The 16,492-nt window shown below is 34.9% G+C and overlaps 2 protein-coding genes across 6 annotated transcripts in view; one reads left to right on the forward strand and one right to left on the reverse strand.

Moving 5' to 3' along the window:
* LOC143230616 (voltage-gated potassium channel subunit beta-2-like) overlaps positions 1-8,877 on the reverse strand; it is a 54,172-nt gene extending 45,295 nt beyond the window's left edge. Inside the window, exon 1 of one of the 5 annotated variants that reach the window (XR_013016548.1) lies at positions 2,295-2,469. The gene's annotated coding sequence lies outside the window, so the exon portion shown is untranslated. Of the gene's footprint in view, positions 1-2,294; positions 2,470-6,752; positions 6,851-8,367 lie in introns of those variants that run through there. The other 4 variants (XM_076464468.1, XM_076464467.1, XM_076464469.1 and 1 more) reach the window with 4 other exon arrangements.
* On the forward strand, positions 6,862-15,369 carry LOC143230617 (uncharacterized). The gene is made up of 4 exons (XM_076464470.1): positions 6,862-7,000; positions 10,054-10,820; positions 13,285-13,433; positions 14,290-15,369. Exons 2-4 carry the CDS (start codon positions 10,060-10,062, stop codon positions 14,430-14,432), a joined length of 1,053 nt encoding a protein of 350 aa, XP_076320585.1. The 5' UTR covers positions 6,862-7,000; positions 10,054-10,059; the 3' UTR covers positions 14,433-15,369.
* Positions 15,370-16,492: the final 1,123 nt, after the last annotated feature.

Here is a 16,492-nt window from a genome sequence, read left to right on the forward strand (position 1 = left end):
ATAGGTTAGTATAAACAGTTATCAGTTGGTTTCCTTACGAGAGCAATAGGTAAGACCTAACATAGAAAACTAACAAGAGAACAGCCTAGTAGTAAGTTTAATAATTAACGTTATATTCTAAACGGCGATTACACTTGAACAAGTAATCTCTTAGTAACTCATAACTTACCAGAACGACACTGGGGTACCGAAGTTTCATTATATAAAGTTTAGAACCGGCCCAGAGTGTATCAAAACTATATTAAATTGTACACCCAAAACTCTTTTATCACAGACACTGATAGTTATTTTAATTTTCACTTTCAATAGTTCTTTTTTGTGTTTGTTTGTAGTTAAGGGCAACGTTAAACAATGGGCTATTTGTGCTATGCCCACCACGGGTATCGAACCTCGGTTTGCAACGTTATAAGTCCGCGTATTTAATATATTGTTGTTGGAGATCTGCAAGATTGGTGATTTGAGTGAAACGGCCGCCAGATGACGTTTGCAGTGACTTCACGTCGGAACGAGTGTGTGTGTTTTCTTATAGCATAGGCATATCGGGCTATCTGCTGAACCCACCGAGGGGAATCGAACCCCTGATTTTAGCGATGTAAATCCGTAGACTAACGCTGTACTAGCGGCGGGCGTAGGAACGAACAAGCTTTATATATTAACTACGAATCTTAGAAACTACAGTGCAGATTTTGGAACATCCTGTACGAAGTCCAAACTTTCCTGAATAAAACATTAAGGTACGTCTGGTGACTCGTAGAAGACGATTATATGTTAATACATATTACTTTACAATTTCACGCAGTAAAATTAAATCGACCATTGCTATAAAACTCATATTTCTGAACGAAACACGTCATCCATTTTTGAAAATATTCTGTTTCAGATTGGTTAAAAGCAGAATATAAAAGCCATATTCAAACGTTCTGTGAGGGGCCTTGAAATGTTTTTGTGAAGGTTATTTAACCCTTAAACAGCGGGAATGTTGTAGACATCAGTATCAATTGATGATGGCCGCCGTTTAAGGATTAAACGTCAACCTTAAAACGTATATATATAAAGAAAACGCAGTAGATAAACTATTAAGTGTAGATATTGAATTGTGCCAGCGAAAGCAATTGAATATAAATAAATAAAAACATAGGTTCGGACAGCAACAGAGGATTTCAAAGCTACGCAAAACTGTATCACTAAATTACGTTTCTCTCGTTCCAAGAGGCTGGTGATTTGAAGAAAATGTGTGTCAATCCTTCTAGACCATCAGGTGACCAGAACAACAACCAACAACAACAGGAAGTAATGCTGAACCCTTTAAGACCATTAAGTGACATAAAAGTATTTAACACTCACACCTACAGTCCTGAAACTGAAATAACACAAAATGTTTAATAATAAGACTTCCATTCGTGAATCTTACAGAGCAGATATAAAACTATATTTGAGTAAGATAAGACAAATAACCTGACGTAATATAAAATAGAGAAGCTTACACAACAACAAAAAAATATATGTAACATAGCTTACACAGCAAAAAAAAAAATATGTAACATAGCTTACATACCAAAAAAAAATATATGTAACATAGCTTACATACCAAAAAAAGATACGTAACATTAAGAGAAGACAGATACGCTGCCGTAACAAAAGATATTTAACAGTCACATAACAGAGATAAGTTAACGTAAGAGAAAAGATAAATATGTAACTGAAACATGAGTCAGGAAGTCCGTAACATAAGATCCACAGCGCCAGTCAATGGCAGGTGGAATTTCCCTGCAATAAAAGCGACACCGCTAAAATATTTCTTCTCTAAAAGAAACTTCGAAGACAAAAAAAAAAGAACAAGCAAAAACACATTTTATTTACAACACCTTCTGTATTCGTTCTTTATAATAATTAGATTTTTTATGAAAAGATTTTTGTTTAATACCAAAAACAATCAGTTTCAACTTCTGTTGTCGCTAAATTTAAGTAAATGTCTAAATCTGCATTCAGAAAACTGTTCAATAATAACTCTTGTTGTCGGTTATCTGAGCAAGTTTGTTGATGGAACATGTTGCTGCAGAAAGATGGAAACATAACGCACTAATCTTATAAAGTAAGATTTAGGCTTCACAGACGCGATGTCAGAGCTAACTTTTTAACCTTAAAACTCGGTTTACAGGTTAATACATATTGCTGATTCTAGCTGCGTCCACAATTTCGCACTTGTTAAATGCTTGTATAGAAGAGAAATTATTGCTTCTGTAATACGTGAACATTTTCATAAAAAAGTTTGGGCAAAAGCAAAGGGAACTAACCTTGCTATTCGGCCTTCTGTGGTGATTTGGGGCAGCAACGCGCGGTGGTCTGCAATCCGGGATTGATAGCGCGGTGAAACTGAATTCTAACGTGGCAGCTGGCTCGTCGAGCCTTCCAGGCGTCGTTACGTCACACCACGTTAGTCACAGGCCAATCTGGAAAACTCGGTGGTGGTTTCGATTTTGTGTGTGCGCTTCTTTGCGTACGTGTGTGAGTTTTAGGTTCTGTGCCATCCATATAAAGGGGAAAAGCTACACTAAAACGTCTTGTTTGTTGTTTATTTCTGTGTTTTTTAGCGAAGACTTCTACTGCCTATCGTTGGTTTCAAATAAACCCTTGATGTGACTATCTTTATTAATCACATTCTCTTTCTCTCTTAAAAAAATATATTACTGACTACTAAACGACACCCGCCGCCGATCGACAGGAAATCTCAGCTTCACCAATAACTCCTTAAAGTCAGTCGTACGATATAACTGTTCACAACATTGTTTTCAGTATACTTGTGATGAGTTTTAATAAGAAGTAACAGTTAATACTTATGTTCACAACATTGTTTTCAATATACTTGTGATGAGTTTCAATAAGAAGTAACAGTTAATACTTATGTTCACAACATTGTTTTCAATATACTTGTGATGAGTTTCAATAAGAAGTAACAGTTAATACTTATGTTCACAACATTGTTTTCAATATACTTGTGATGAGTTCTAATAAGAAGTAACAGTTAATACTTGTTGTTTGTAACGTTGATACTTATAAACATGATCGTCTTAAATGTAACACTCGCTGTGTTGTTCGCGCTAATAACTTAAAATCAAGGAAATCATTTCGGATTTATTCATGTCCTCAAGATAGAAGTCACATCATAACATTCAATTTATAAAAGTAAGGTATATCATAACACTCAGCGTTGTTAATAAATAAAAAAATTAAGGTATATCATAACAGTGTTATCAACATATATCAAATTAAGGTATATCATAACAGTGTTATTAATATATATAAAAGTAAGGTATGTGAACAGGAAAAACTAATCAAATAGCATTTCTTAACCTGAAGATCACTAGAACTGTTAAACAGTTCAAAACAGAAATCCACAGAAAAATCACCCACAGGGAATTATACATTTCCTAGGACTGAGCACATGAAACAAAACAAAAACTCAGCATCTTAAAAAACCAAATAAACACAGCCACGAAACTATGTTCACATGATAAAATTAAAGATGAAATCAACAAAATAAAACAACACTTTATCAACATCAACAAATTTCCTCAAAAAACCGTGGAAAAAATTATACGCACACACTAAGACCAACAACAAAAAATCCCAAGATACAACAAACTACAAAACTATACATTGCTGCATACCATGTGTTCCCAACATCTGCGAAAAATTAACTAGCATTTGGAAAAAAACTTATAACAAAACACGACGTTCCAGTAAACAACAAATTTATTCAAAAACCAGGTACGAAACTAAAGTCCATACTATGTAAAAACTGCACTGACAAACACAACACCAACATAATTTACAAAATACGATGCAACAATTGCCACGATTTCTGTATTGGAGAAATAAGCAGAAAAATGGAAACTAGATTCAAAGAGAAAAAAAAACCAAAAAAAAAACCTTCGCACGCTTTTGAACATGCAAATCAAATAAATACAACATAACCACAGAAAACACCCAGCTAAGTAGGGAAACAAATGTAAACAAACGTCAAATGAAAGAGGCTCTACTTATACAGCAACTAAAACTAAAATTAAACCAATATAAAGGAACACCTTTATCTCTATACTAATTAATAACATAACACCTAACTCCAACGCCCTCTGCCATCTCGTATCCCTTTACACTCTCGTCCCTAAGACATGCGCCCGACAACGGTCAGTCCCAAACTATTTTTCTTAACCTGAAGATGACTTAAGAAGTTCGAAACGGTTCTACACTTTATTTGAATTAAAGTGCTAATACCCATAACACTACACAACAAAGTTTTCGCTTCTTGAACACTGTTGGGTGTTTCTTATAGATTTTTGGCTGCTGATCACGAAAATCACATCCAAATTTGCCCATCACGTACCGTTTCATCGAAATCTTCAGTTTTGCTGCAATGGAAAAACAATATCAGGGCAACTGGAATCCGTCAATGCTTGCTGACTACTGTTGGATACTGCAACGTGATGCACCGGACATTGAATACAAACGAAAATCAAGAGCAAAACACTTTTAATTATGTTGAACTTAACAGTGTATGAGAAAGATAAACGCAATTAAATACATTATTGCCGGTAAACAGTTAACTGTCTATTTCTCAGAGTTCCTACCTGATGAAGCAAAACCAAAACTATATTTGTGCATATCCATCAGATACCTATCAAAATCAACAAAATCTTTTCAGGAAGCAAAACTTTTCAAAAAAATTGTTGTCCAGTGTAACCAGCTGTTTTTAGAATACGTTTGGTGAGTATTAAAGTGTAATTATATGATCTTTTTTATTTACATATTTTTCATCGATTCACTTTATGAAATATTAAAGCATAATTCACACGTATATACAGCATGAAAACCAGGTGGTACATACAGAGAGAAGGTTAAGTGTGTATTTTATTAACAGGAGCTGTTAGTAGCGAGCAAACCGTACGGCACACAAGCATAATCATCCGTTTAGTTCTTTATATCAACGTAAGTTTATTGAAAGAGGATGCCGTACCGCAGCCCGAAGTCGAAACTCACCCAGTTCGTCTGCTGTTACGTTCAGAAATTGCATACAATGTTATTTTATCTGAGCACGTTCTCTGAGCTGATAATAAAACAAGTACAAAACTTCACTTATATGTCTCAGACTGCGTTCCAGAATCATAGAACAGCTCAAAGGATAAAAAAATCTGATGATTTAGTAATCTCAGGTTGTGTTCAAAATCTAAAATGTCTTACAAATTTAATTAGGCCTAGCAAGATTCGTTGTTCCTGTTGGAACAGTGTAAAATATTGGAAACTGGCCAGCGTTCTGTCGGTATGTCCTTGTGGGTTGGACTCATGACACTACAAATAAACAAGCTCTCGTCCAAAACACTAAATCCGTGCAACTGTTAGTGACAGAAGTTCCGGAAGTAGGCCTGTTTTATTTATTGAAAAAACAAGAGAAGCAGGTTAGAAATTAACTCCTGCTCAATTTATCATCAAGTGCATGTGAAACTGACATCGTCAGCTTCTTTAATAATAGTATTAAAAATACTAAAAACGGTTGTTATGATTACAAGAAATTTAAATATGCATCTTCTGACTAAAAAAAAACTGTACTTTTGTATCAAGCGTTTATAGAATCGATAACCTGCAAATAAAATCATTTTCAAGAAAATGTCTCAAAAACTTGTAACACAGTTAGTTATTTTAAGAGTTGAATCTCCGCCATTTTCAAAACTGTTTACATTGTAAGACACCTAAATTTAGCAGCGATAAACACGAGGAAAGGAAGCTAGTCAACACCAGCTCTTGGGCTACTCTTTTACTAACGAATAGCGTGATTGGCTGTAACATTATGACGCCGACAACTGAAAGGGTGACCATGTTTGGTGTAACGGGAATCGAACTCGTGAGCCCAGATTGCGAATCAAGTGCCCTACTCACCAAGCTATGTCATGACCCTACTTTGTAGCTAGTCGTCACCACCCACCGCCAACTCATGAGCTACTCTTTTACCTACGAATAGTGGAACTGACCGTAATGACCCCACGGCTGAAAGGGCGAACATGTTTGGTGTGACGGGGATTCGAGCCCGCGACCCTCAGATTACCAGTCGAGTGTCTTAACAACCGGGCCATGACAGGCCTGTATTTTAATGCAAAAATATTGTTTGAACAGTGTAGCTGTTTGTTTCTCATAAAACCAATTTACATTCTGACGTATTTCCTGTTCATTAATTTGTCGATTTTTTGCTAACCAAATATAACATAAAGCAACCTATTAAGTGAATAATTAATTATTTTACCAAATAAATAACGCTTCCCGACAGTACCGATAACGTTCTGTTCAGAAATACATGCTATTGTGACTCCCTCTGTTAGCTTGAATAGTGATTATTTGTAACAGAATTGAGGAAACAAATATAGATTTACGTTTCACGAATATTTTATTTATTACCACCATCGGGTGCAGACAATATGTTTATGATAGTAACAAATACAGTGTTTGTGAAACATGCAACTGTCTTTGTCTTTCACAACTTTGTTACTATGGTGTTTCATCGAGTACTGACATTTTCAATTATTAATTATTTATAAGTTAAGTTCAATAGGTAAGGTAATTTATTTATATATCTACAAAGTCAGAAATAATTATCAAACAAAGTTGTCTATTAGAATGATACAACTAATTTTAATAAATATATGGGCATAATTGAAATCAGTGTATTTTTTAAAAGTAAACATAAATAAATTATTTTCACTCACCAGGAGCAAGGGTAAACGACGTTAATTTATATATATTCAAATATACAACTTTTTTAACACGTACACGTTATACAGTAACTGCTCTGACGAAGACTGAGTATACACTTGTGTTACAGTGTTGGTTTATTACCAATTCTTATTGGACGATTAGTTTTGGTTTTGGTTTTGGTAAGTTCTTCGCTCTTTGTACGTAGTTTGAAATTGAATGTGGTGATCAAGTCATGTGAGTAGACGGTTGTTGAACAGAGGTAAGTAAATCTCTAATATCACAACTAATATATATTTATATACAAATAATAGTTCTCACTTTTCAGTTCTTGCGAGTATGATTTAAACTCGCAGTTACCAAATTAAGTTCTCATCCAATACACGTGTTCACACAGTCTTAACCGTTGTCTTCAAAATTAAACTTTGGGCTTTACAAAAAAAAACTGGAAAGTGAAAACTGTTTCCTCAATTGTATGTATGGTAGTTTTAGTTGTTTTTACAGACCACAGCGAACCTATATTTATATACTGATGTAGGGTGTTTCTGTTTTAGGGTTTGTCGTATTGAGTTATTTAAATCAGTAAATGTCTTTGTTTTACTTAAATAGTTGTAGAACATGTGAAGCGATGTTAATAAAAAATTAAATATTATCAACTTAGTGTTTTTTATGATGTATGACTTTTATCAGACCGCTATACGTGAACATTGGTGTTAACGTATGGACTTATCAGTGCTTATAACGGGTGTAAACATAATTTTCAGGGTTATTAATCTAAATTGCAGGATTTGAATTAAATGACGTCATATAAGTCACGTGCTTTTGCAAGCAATGAGCGGCATAAAATTTCTAGAATAGTGAGAAAAGCTCCTAGGCCTAGGCAATCTTGAACATACCGCCAGTTAAAAATATATATAGACATTGTTTTTAATCTCTTTTGAAGATATATTCTGGTAGCAACTTAAAATGGGCCCGACATAGCCAAGCGTGTTACGGCGTTCGACTCCTAATCCAAGGGTCGCGGGTTCGTATCCCGGTCGCACCAAAAACATGTTCGCCGTGGGGGCGTTATAATGTGACGGTCAATTCCCCTATTCGTTGGTAAAAGAGTAGCCCAAGAATTGGCGGTGGGTGGTGATGACTAGCTGCCTTCCCTCTAGTCTTACACTGCTAAATTAGGGACGGCTAGCGCAGATAGCCCTCGAGTATCGTTGCGCGAAATTCAAAACAAACAAACAACTTAAAAATAACCTGTTACACTAGTTAGTTTAACCCTAATTTCCCGGCACATTGATTAGCTTAACTCTTGTTTCTTGCATAAAAATAATTGCAGAAAGTTCAACGAAACCTGTCGTTAATATGCCAATGTAACATACTGTTGTTCATTCACGTTCAGGCTTTGTCAACTAAAGTATTATGTATGTGATTAGGGAACACTGACGGCCTTAAGAAAAAAAACAACAAAAGAGTTAAAGATACAGGTACCTCATTTAAGTCTTGAATTAAAGTCTTGGAAGGGCACGTGCCCTGAACGCCAAACCTGTTAATGACTTTCCTTCTGTTTGGAGATTTCATGCATACTAAAGCTTATTAGGTTGTTTACTTTCTTGAGAAATACCTTGTACTTACGGTTGGTTCAAACGTCCAGATCAGCGACTCCTCTGGGTCAGGTTTAGTCTCTCCTGAATTTTAACATCAAAGTGAACAGAAATGACAGGATATATTCTCTTGAAGCACTTGTTCATAATAAAATAGCGGTATTGTCTCCCACTTTTTTTGATGTACTCACAGCTGAATGTTAAAATACCACATCTCGAACGCGAGACCATCAGATTTCTGGTCTGGTACTAACTTCTAGAGTAAGCTCTGGCCACTTGTCAAAAAAGGTTTTTCCTCAATAGATGGCAGCAGTTTCAAGTATTGAAAATTGAAATAAACACCCACATACAAAATGTATGTGGTTTCTGTATTGCTTTGTTTGGCACAAAGCTGCACGATGTTCTTTATACTTTTTAGTGTTGTAAGCCTCCATACTTACTATTGAGCGACAGAAAACTGTTAGGACACTTTAAATTTTTAAATTACTTGGAAGTAATTCACTTATTTTATAACATTGTTGTAGTAAATTGGACAAGTCTATCGTGGCTACCCTGTTGAAAGCCTGTTCTCTGTATAATCAACTTAACTGTTATGCGCAGTTTAAAAAAAGTTTTAATATAAAAATATGTGTTGTGTTCCAAATTAACGTCAGAATACTTCTTTTCAGTTGGGATATTTAGCAAGTTTAATTCTTGTTCCGTATTTCTGATTAATCTATAGCCCAATTAATACCTAGTGTTTCTTCGCATGACTATTTATTTTCACTGACGTATCTTTACTTTAACCAGATATTTAAGTAGTCTCTTCCGCTAGTCCTACTATAATCTAAAATAATTATGAAAGAGATAATACATCATCCGTTCTTTGAACAATCTTAAAAATCTCAGTCAAATACTAACACTTCCTTTTTCCAAGAGAAAAATACTTGTATGACTTTTACTTTATAAATGTGATTCTAGTGGCTATCTTTTGAACCATTTCCAATAATTCAACGTCTTTCCTAACGTAAGGAACTCAAGACTGGACACAACACTCCAAATGTGGTCAAACCAATGAAATTATAACCTCTTTACACTTGTATTCAATATTTCTGTAAATACAACCTAAATTTCTACTTACCTTGCAATTAGCAGCTGCTTTGATGACTTAAGAGAGTGATCAACCATTACACTTACAACCTTTTTTTTTTTTTATAAGTTATATTCTTCTAAATGATATTCATGATTAAAATTATGATAACTCATACGCTAATGCATTTATCATAAGTAAAACCCATCTACCATTTATTTTGCCAACTCACTAAATGATCTAAATCCTTTTGTAAAGCAGCAGCATTCTCTTCATAGCCAGAAATATCCAATACCTTAATATATATATGGAATTTAAATAATTTATTGTCCATTCCTTCATCTGTGCCACTGATGTAAAACCAAAAAGAACCAAGGTTCATTGAGCCATGAGGTATTTTGACTGAACTCCATTTATAACAGTAGCCTTCTTTTCTATCCAATGTGCCAACTTATACCCCAGATATTATTGAATTCTATGCTGGTATAATAAGGTATAGTTACATGGACATTATGCTAAAACATTATCCTACTACTAATTAATATTCATTATAATACATTGTGAAGAAAATACACTAGAATAACAATAATTCTAATTGTGTAGTTTATATTTTAGGCTTAATTTATTAACATATCTGGTTCCTTCCAGAATTGGATGATGACCACCTTGATTTTATTGGTAGCCTATTTTGTCCATTTTGGAAATGCAGGATCCCTGTGTCCTCCCAAAGCAGACATGAATCCTTGGTTCTGCATCAACACTCCCAGTTCACACCAAGGCACATATACTAGCGTTATCTGTAACAGACCAGGATGCGAGAAACATTTGGACAGGGTTGATGGTGTCACAGATCACCTGATGCTTGATAGAGTGGTCATTTCGGATGTCAACACTTCCGAGCCTCTTATGCTACCTGAAGAGTGGCTATCTGTGTCCCGAGTCCGAGAACTAGAGATTCGTGATACACCACTGTCACGTTGTTTTCTGTGTAAGAACCCACTTAGTGGACAAGGATACTACTTAAAGAAGCTTGTTGTTTCCAGCTGTTCTCTGAATGGATATCTTTGTACCAATTGTCCAAAGCTTGGAAAAGCAGTTTACAGAAATGACCATTATGAGAAGGTCTACCAAGTAAATGGCATAGACATGATAGGTCTTAGAGGTCTCAAGACCTTAGAAACACTCGATCTGTCCTTCAATAAATTTGAAGAAGTCACAAACACTTCTTTTCCTTATGGTCTGATCAACCTAAAAACACTGGTATTATCTCATAACATAATATCTGAAATCAGCACTAAGACCTTTACCAATTTTCCTGCCTTAACTACACTGGATCTTTCCCATAATCGACTAAATCTTCTTAAGAGAGACGTATTTTCTGTTCCTGACCTTACTTTGAAAGTGTTGGACGTAAGGTAAGTTTGCTCCTACCTTCAACAGTTCGAGACTTTAAAATCTGTAAATCGTCAGAAATCTGTTTTAGTTGTAAATTACAAAACCATTAATATTATTTAAAGCATTTGGATTAACGTATTTATCAATCACCGTTTCTTATCTTAATATCTAAAAACCAGTTGAGATGTTAAAGAATGCTAGATTTGCATCATTTTTTGTTCCTGTTATCATTATAAATAAATTTTGGTATAAACATAAAGATTGGGGTGGTGCAGTAATACAAACAACATCTCTTTCCATTTGATGCATGATATGAGGTCAGGCATGGCCAGGTGGGTTAAAGCATTCGAGTCGTAATTCAAGAGTCACGGGTTCGAATCCCCATCACCAAACACGTTTGCCCTTTCAGCTGTGGGAGCATTATAATGTTACAGTCAATCCCACTGTTTGTTAATAAAATAGTAGCCCAAGTGTTGGTGGTGGTGACTAGCTACCTTCCCTGTAGTCTTATGCTGCTAAATTAGGGACTGCTAGCGCAGATAGCCCTCATGTAGCTTTGCACGAAATTGAAAAACAAATGAACTAATTAATGCAAGCAGTTTCAAGTACTTAGTACCAAATATTTTTTATTAAAAGTTGTTTCACGAAATTGTAAATTGGATTTTGACTACAAGATCTTTACCATGATAGTAACGTTATATATCTGACAAATTTTGGCAGGAATCGGACATATACAATTTAGTACTACGCCAGTTGAATTAGGCATTAGATTGACTGCTCCTTGATCCATCCATTTCAGGCAACAATATGTGGTCAAAATCTTTTTAATCACTGTATTAAGGATCTGAAGAAAGACCTTCTTTGTTCTCTAAGTTTCTTTCTGGTTCTGGTAGAAGCCTGTTTCTGTGAGCTTATGGTTCTCACTGGAATGAACAGTTGGGGTATTATGGAGTAAGCCAGTGCAAGGTCTCTTTACATTCAGATCTATGTTAGCTCCTGACACCAGGAGCTCAGAGTGAAGGTAGCCCATCCATCAGCACTACACAGTCCTAGGGCATTCTATTATCCATGGTTACCTTCCATTCACTGCACTAAAGATCACCACCTCTATTGACTCATGCCAACTGTCTCACCTTTTTCTGTTGGTGGCCATCATTGTCCTCCTCCTATTATTAGAGTCAAGGTTCCATTCAATCACAGACCACACACAACTACTACAGTCTTCATTTATTCCAGTTTCTCATGCACTGAATCTTAACATGAAGGAAAGAACATCATCAACTGTTGTGGGTGCATGTGATAATGGAATTCCCTTTCCAGGATTATGACTGTCATTGTGGACCTTTGTGGCATTGAAAAAAGTCTTATGCCCAGAAGATTGTTCTACCAAAAGTGTCCATTCTTCCTGTTGAGTATTTCTCTTCAGTGCCATACTCTTCCTTCTGGTTGTTGTCCTCCAACTGCTGGAAGATTCTATTTTCCTGAGATTCAGAGCCTAGATACAGTCACTGGCATAAACAGAAAAAGAAAACCTGAAGATGTGTACTGTTCTTCTTCTGTTACTCCTATTTCACTCACTGTGATACCTAAATACAAATACATCATTACAAAGTATCAGTACAGTGTTATCTAAGTTTGACTTAGTGAAGGAAAATTATACAAATTGAAAATGTTTATTGGATGTTTAAGCAACACTAAAGAAATATTAGATAAACCTTTATTATTTCTGTTTCACCAGGTGTGTGTGAACCAACACTGAGAGGAGCAGTCAAGGTAAAATCCCTTTAATTTATTAAGTATAAATGACCTCTCTATCATCTGAAATCTAACAGTCTTTAAGAGTTTTCAAGAATTTAAACTGCTTCAAATGTGAACAGGATCTAGTAAAGTCTAATTTGATGTACAAAACAAACTTGGGCCACTCACGACCCACCACACACCACTGACATGACCCAAGACCACTCTTGCTTTAGCATAAGGGTTGAGAATGTCTTCGATCACCCACAGAAAATAAAGTTATTTTGAGATAGTTGTCTTTTCTTTAATGATTTAATGACCAATATCAGTAACAGTGGTCCATGAACAACTAGTTGAGATAAGGTAAGTTGATTAACTTTCCATGTTGTAAGGAAACCTTGAAGTAAATGGAAAGTGGCATAAAATATATGATATCTCACCACACCACACTTTCCTTGCTAGTTATCATCCAAATGTGGTAAAAAATCTGTTTTGGAGAACCCACAAAATAGGACCAGTTTACGAAATTACAGGAAATTTAATAAAGCAGTGATGTAGAAGATATAAAGTTTGTTTGTTTTTTACTGTTTCAGTAGAGAAAGAAATGTTTACTTTTTGATAAAAGAATGTTTATACATCAGCACACAATATAGTAATGTTTATTGTCAGACACTGATATGCCTACCCAACAGAATTATAATTTACTTTATACCTATATACTCTTTTCAAATTCCTTTCTTTATCCAGCTGGAACAGGCTGTCCGTACTTCCCGAAGATACATTTTCCCTTATGATTGGTTTACGTGAAGTGAATCTTGCAAACAACTTAGTTCAGTTTTTACCTTTAACAACCTGGAACCATGCTCTGTCTGCTGTTAATATAATTGATGTGTCAGGTTAGTTGCTGTCTCTATACACAGGACTATTATTATACCTACTGCCTACAGGAATAATGATGTATGTATATACAGAAGATATATATATATATATACACACCCACTACTAGTGTGACTGTTAAGCCTAAGTAATTTATATATACATATTCACCAGTAATAAAAGTGGTAAGTAATATATATATATGTACATATTATAACCATAAATTTTCAAGCCATAAACAAAACACATTAACAAGCAACAATGTGGGATTATAAAATACATCCTAGATTTTGGAGGTGACTGAAAAAGTAGGTCCTCCATTGTGGTGGGGATACACTGTCTATCAATCTTAACCTCCAATTCACTAGTCTCACATAAGAAAATTAGAAATTATGAGAGTAAGATATGAGTGCTCAAGCACACAATGTCTCACATCTACATCACCCTTCACTGCTTACAGGCAGTTGCGGGAAAGATACTGCTCTTACAAGTTAAAATAAGAAAAAGATGAAAAATAAAAATAAGGTACTACCATATTGGGGGCACGAATGCTAATCTCAAGAGGTATGTTTTATTTTACTCACCCCCATTAGTAAAGTGATAGTTTACTGTGACTCTCATGTTTTTATATGCAGCTAAAGGTGTACATTTGCATAAAGTAGTGTACTCACTAGTAATGTGCCTGGTAAGCCTAAGTAATAATGTATATACACATTATTAGTGAGTATACTACTTTATGTGAATGTCACATGTATACCCATTGCTAGTGTGATTTGTAAGACCTATTTGTAATAGTCTTTTTATTTTAACTTCCACCTTTTTTATCACCCACAAAGCATATTTTTAACAGATGTAATTTAAAATTTTATTTTTCAGGAAACTTCCTGATTTGTGACTGTCACATCAAGTGGATATTGACCAACCTGTCCTCTACCACAAAACTACACGGGGCTTGCAGCTCCCCCTCAAAATTAGCAGATAAACTTTTGAAATATGCAGCTGGAATTGCGGAGTGTTGAGACGATTTAGATTCACCGGGGTGTGATGTAGCATTTTGTTTATCTGTAGCCTTTATTGTCAACTTTTTCATTCGTAGCAGTTATATGCAGCACTATATCCATCTGTACCCATTATTTGCAGCTTCATTCATATCTACCATTGTTTGCAGCTATTTATCCTTCTGAACCCATTATTTGAAATTTTTATCCATCTGTGCCCGTTATTTGTAAATGTATAAGATTGACACTATACACAAAAAAAAAAACAACTTAAATCCAATACATAATTATCTGTTTTATCAAAGTTTTTCTTTTGTTTAATATTCAGGTGTTGTTTTAAAGAACTCTTAAGTGCCAGAACAATAGATTAGAAATATGGAATTATAATCGTTCTCAATAACAACAGAACAAGATAATCGTAAGTTTTAAAAGTTACTAGAATCAGTAGAGTGGTGTAAAAACTATAGATAATACATGATATTTTGATGTTATAGATTTATCACCTGATAATGTAAAGCTAATTAAATAAGTGTCTTGTAATTACAGACAATTTCCTAAAATCCAGCCTACACATGCGTGGTTAATTCAAACATAACAAATATAAATGGCGCTCAATACCAACCATTTTATCGCTACACCACTGGTCAAGTTTAATATTGATTATTTTTGTTGTTATTAAGCACAAAGCTACACAAAGGGGTATCTGTGCTCTGCCGACCGCAGGTAACAAAGGCTAATTTCTAGCAGTGCAAGTTTTCAGACGTGCCACTGGGGGGAGCAGTATTGAATAAGCTTTACTCATTTTGGATTCAATAAGTGACAGAAAGCGATCGCCTATATAGAAGGGGAGGATCCATAAATTATACGTATATATTGTTACATTTATTTTATGCTAGTTTCTATAATGTACGTTAGTTTTGTATTATTTATGCTAATAAAGTAAATTATGTTAATGGTTTATAATAGTACATTTTCTGACTTTTCTAAGTTTTGAAAGATCACAAAAAAATTACAAACATTAACCACTCACCTGGTGTTGAAATTTTGCTAAAGTACAACTCGTTCCAACCTCTAACAATTCTTTTGTTGTAAGCTTCGAATCAGGCGTAGAGGGCAGTGTATCAAGATTCGAGCTGTGATATACCACTGAACACGTTCCGTAAATGAACGGTGAGGGCTCTACCTTTGCTCTTGTCCTGATCAACAGTTCTAAGTTTAAAATGGCTATTTTTTTTACCCGTCAGGTGTTTCATGTAAGCAGAAAATTTAGTTATATTTTTTCCTAATACTTGTTTGTTTGTTTTCTTTAGAAGATGGCATACACAGGTTACTAGGTTATATAGTGTATTCTGAAGCCTTATACATTTTGTAGAGAATAAAAAAAATAAGTATTCAAAGATCGTGAAAATTGTTTTTCTCTGTGAAATGATTAAATTACAGTTGCTGCTAGAATTAAGTAGATGTTAGGCATATTAAAGATGGTGATAAACGAAAATAAAAGATCTTGGTTTTAGTTATTCGCCAGTTTTTGATGTTTTTGGGACGCTCTGAATAGCTGAAAAGCGGCATATACAACGGAGATAGAGCGGGTAACTCTTCATATATAGCTTCTGAAAACGTGTAGAAAAGAAAATGCAGGAGACTTTTGCGTTGATTTAATAAGGACGTCCTAGCCTAGTGTTGGTTCACACTACATTAGACTAGTATTAGTCCGAGTTAGCTATGAATATTTTAGGTAAAAGTTGTCACTTGAATTCTCCCTAGCGACGTGTCCAGTCTTATCTTAATTATGAACGAGTGTTTTCATGTTGTTGTATTTTTGTAAATGATGGTTTAATATGTCTGAAACTCAATCATTTCAACTTCAATTTGTTTTTGTGGAACTTTGCAGAAAGTTATTCGAAGGCTATCTGCGCTAACCGTCCCTAATTTACAAGTGACATATTAGAGGGAAGGCAGCTATCATCAACGGCAACTCTTGGGCTACTTGAATGATTGAACTTATAACGGTCCCAACGTGCGAAGCGTAACTTTACGTCAACGGGACGATAGCCATAACATTATGGGTTTACAGATAGGTA

Source organism: Tachypleus tridentatus, chromosome 10, assembly GCF_004210375.1.
Source record: "Tachypleus tridentatus isolate NWPU-2018 chromosome 10, ASM421037v1, whole genome shotgun sequence".
NCBI lineage: Eukaryota > Metazoa > Arthropoda > Merostomata > Xiphosura > Limulidae > Tachypleus > Tachypleus tridentatus.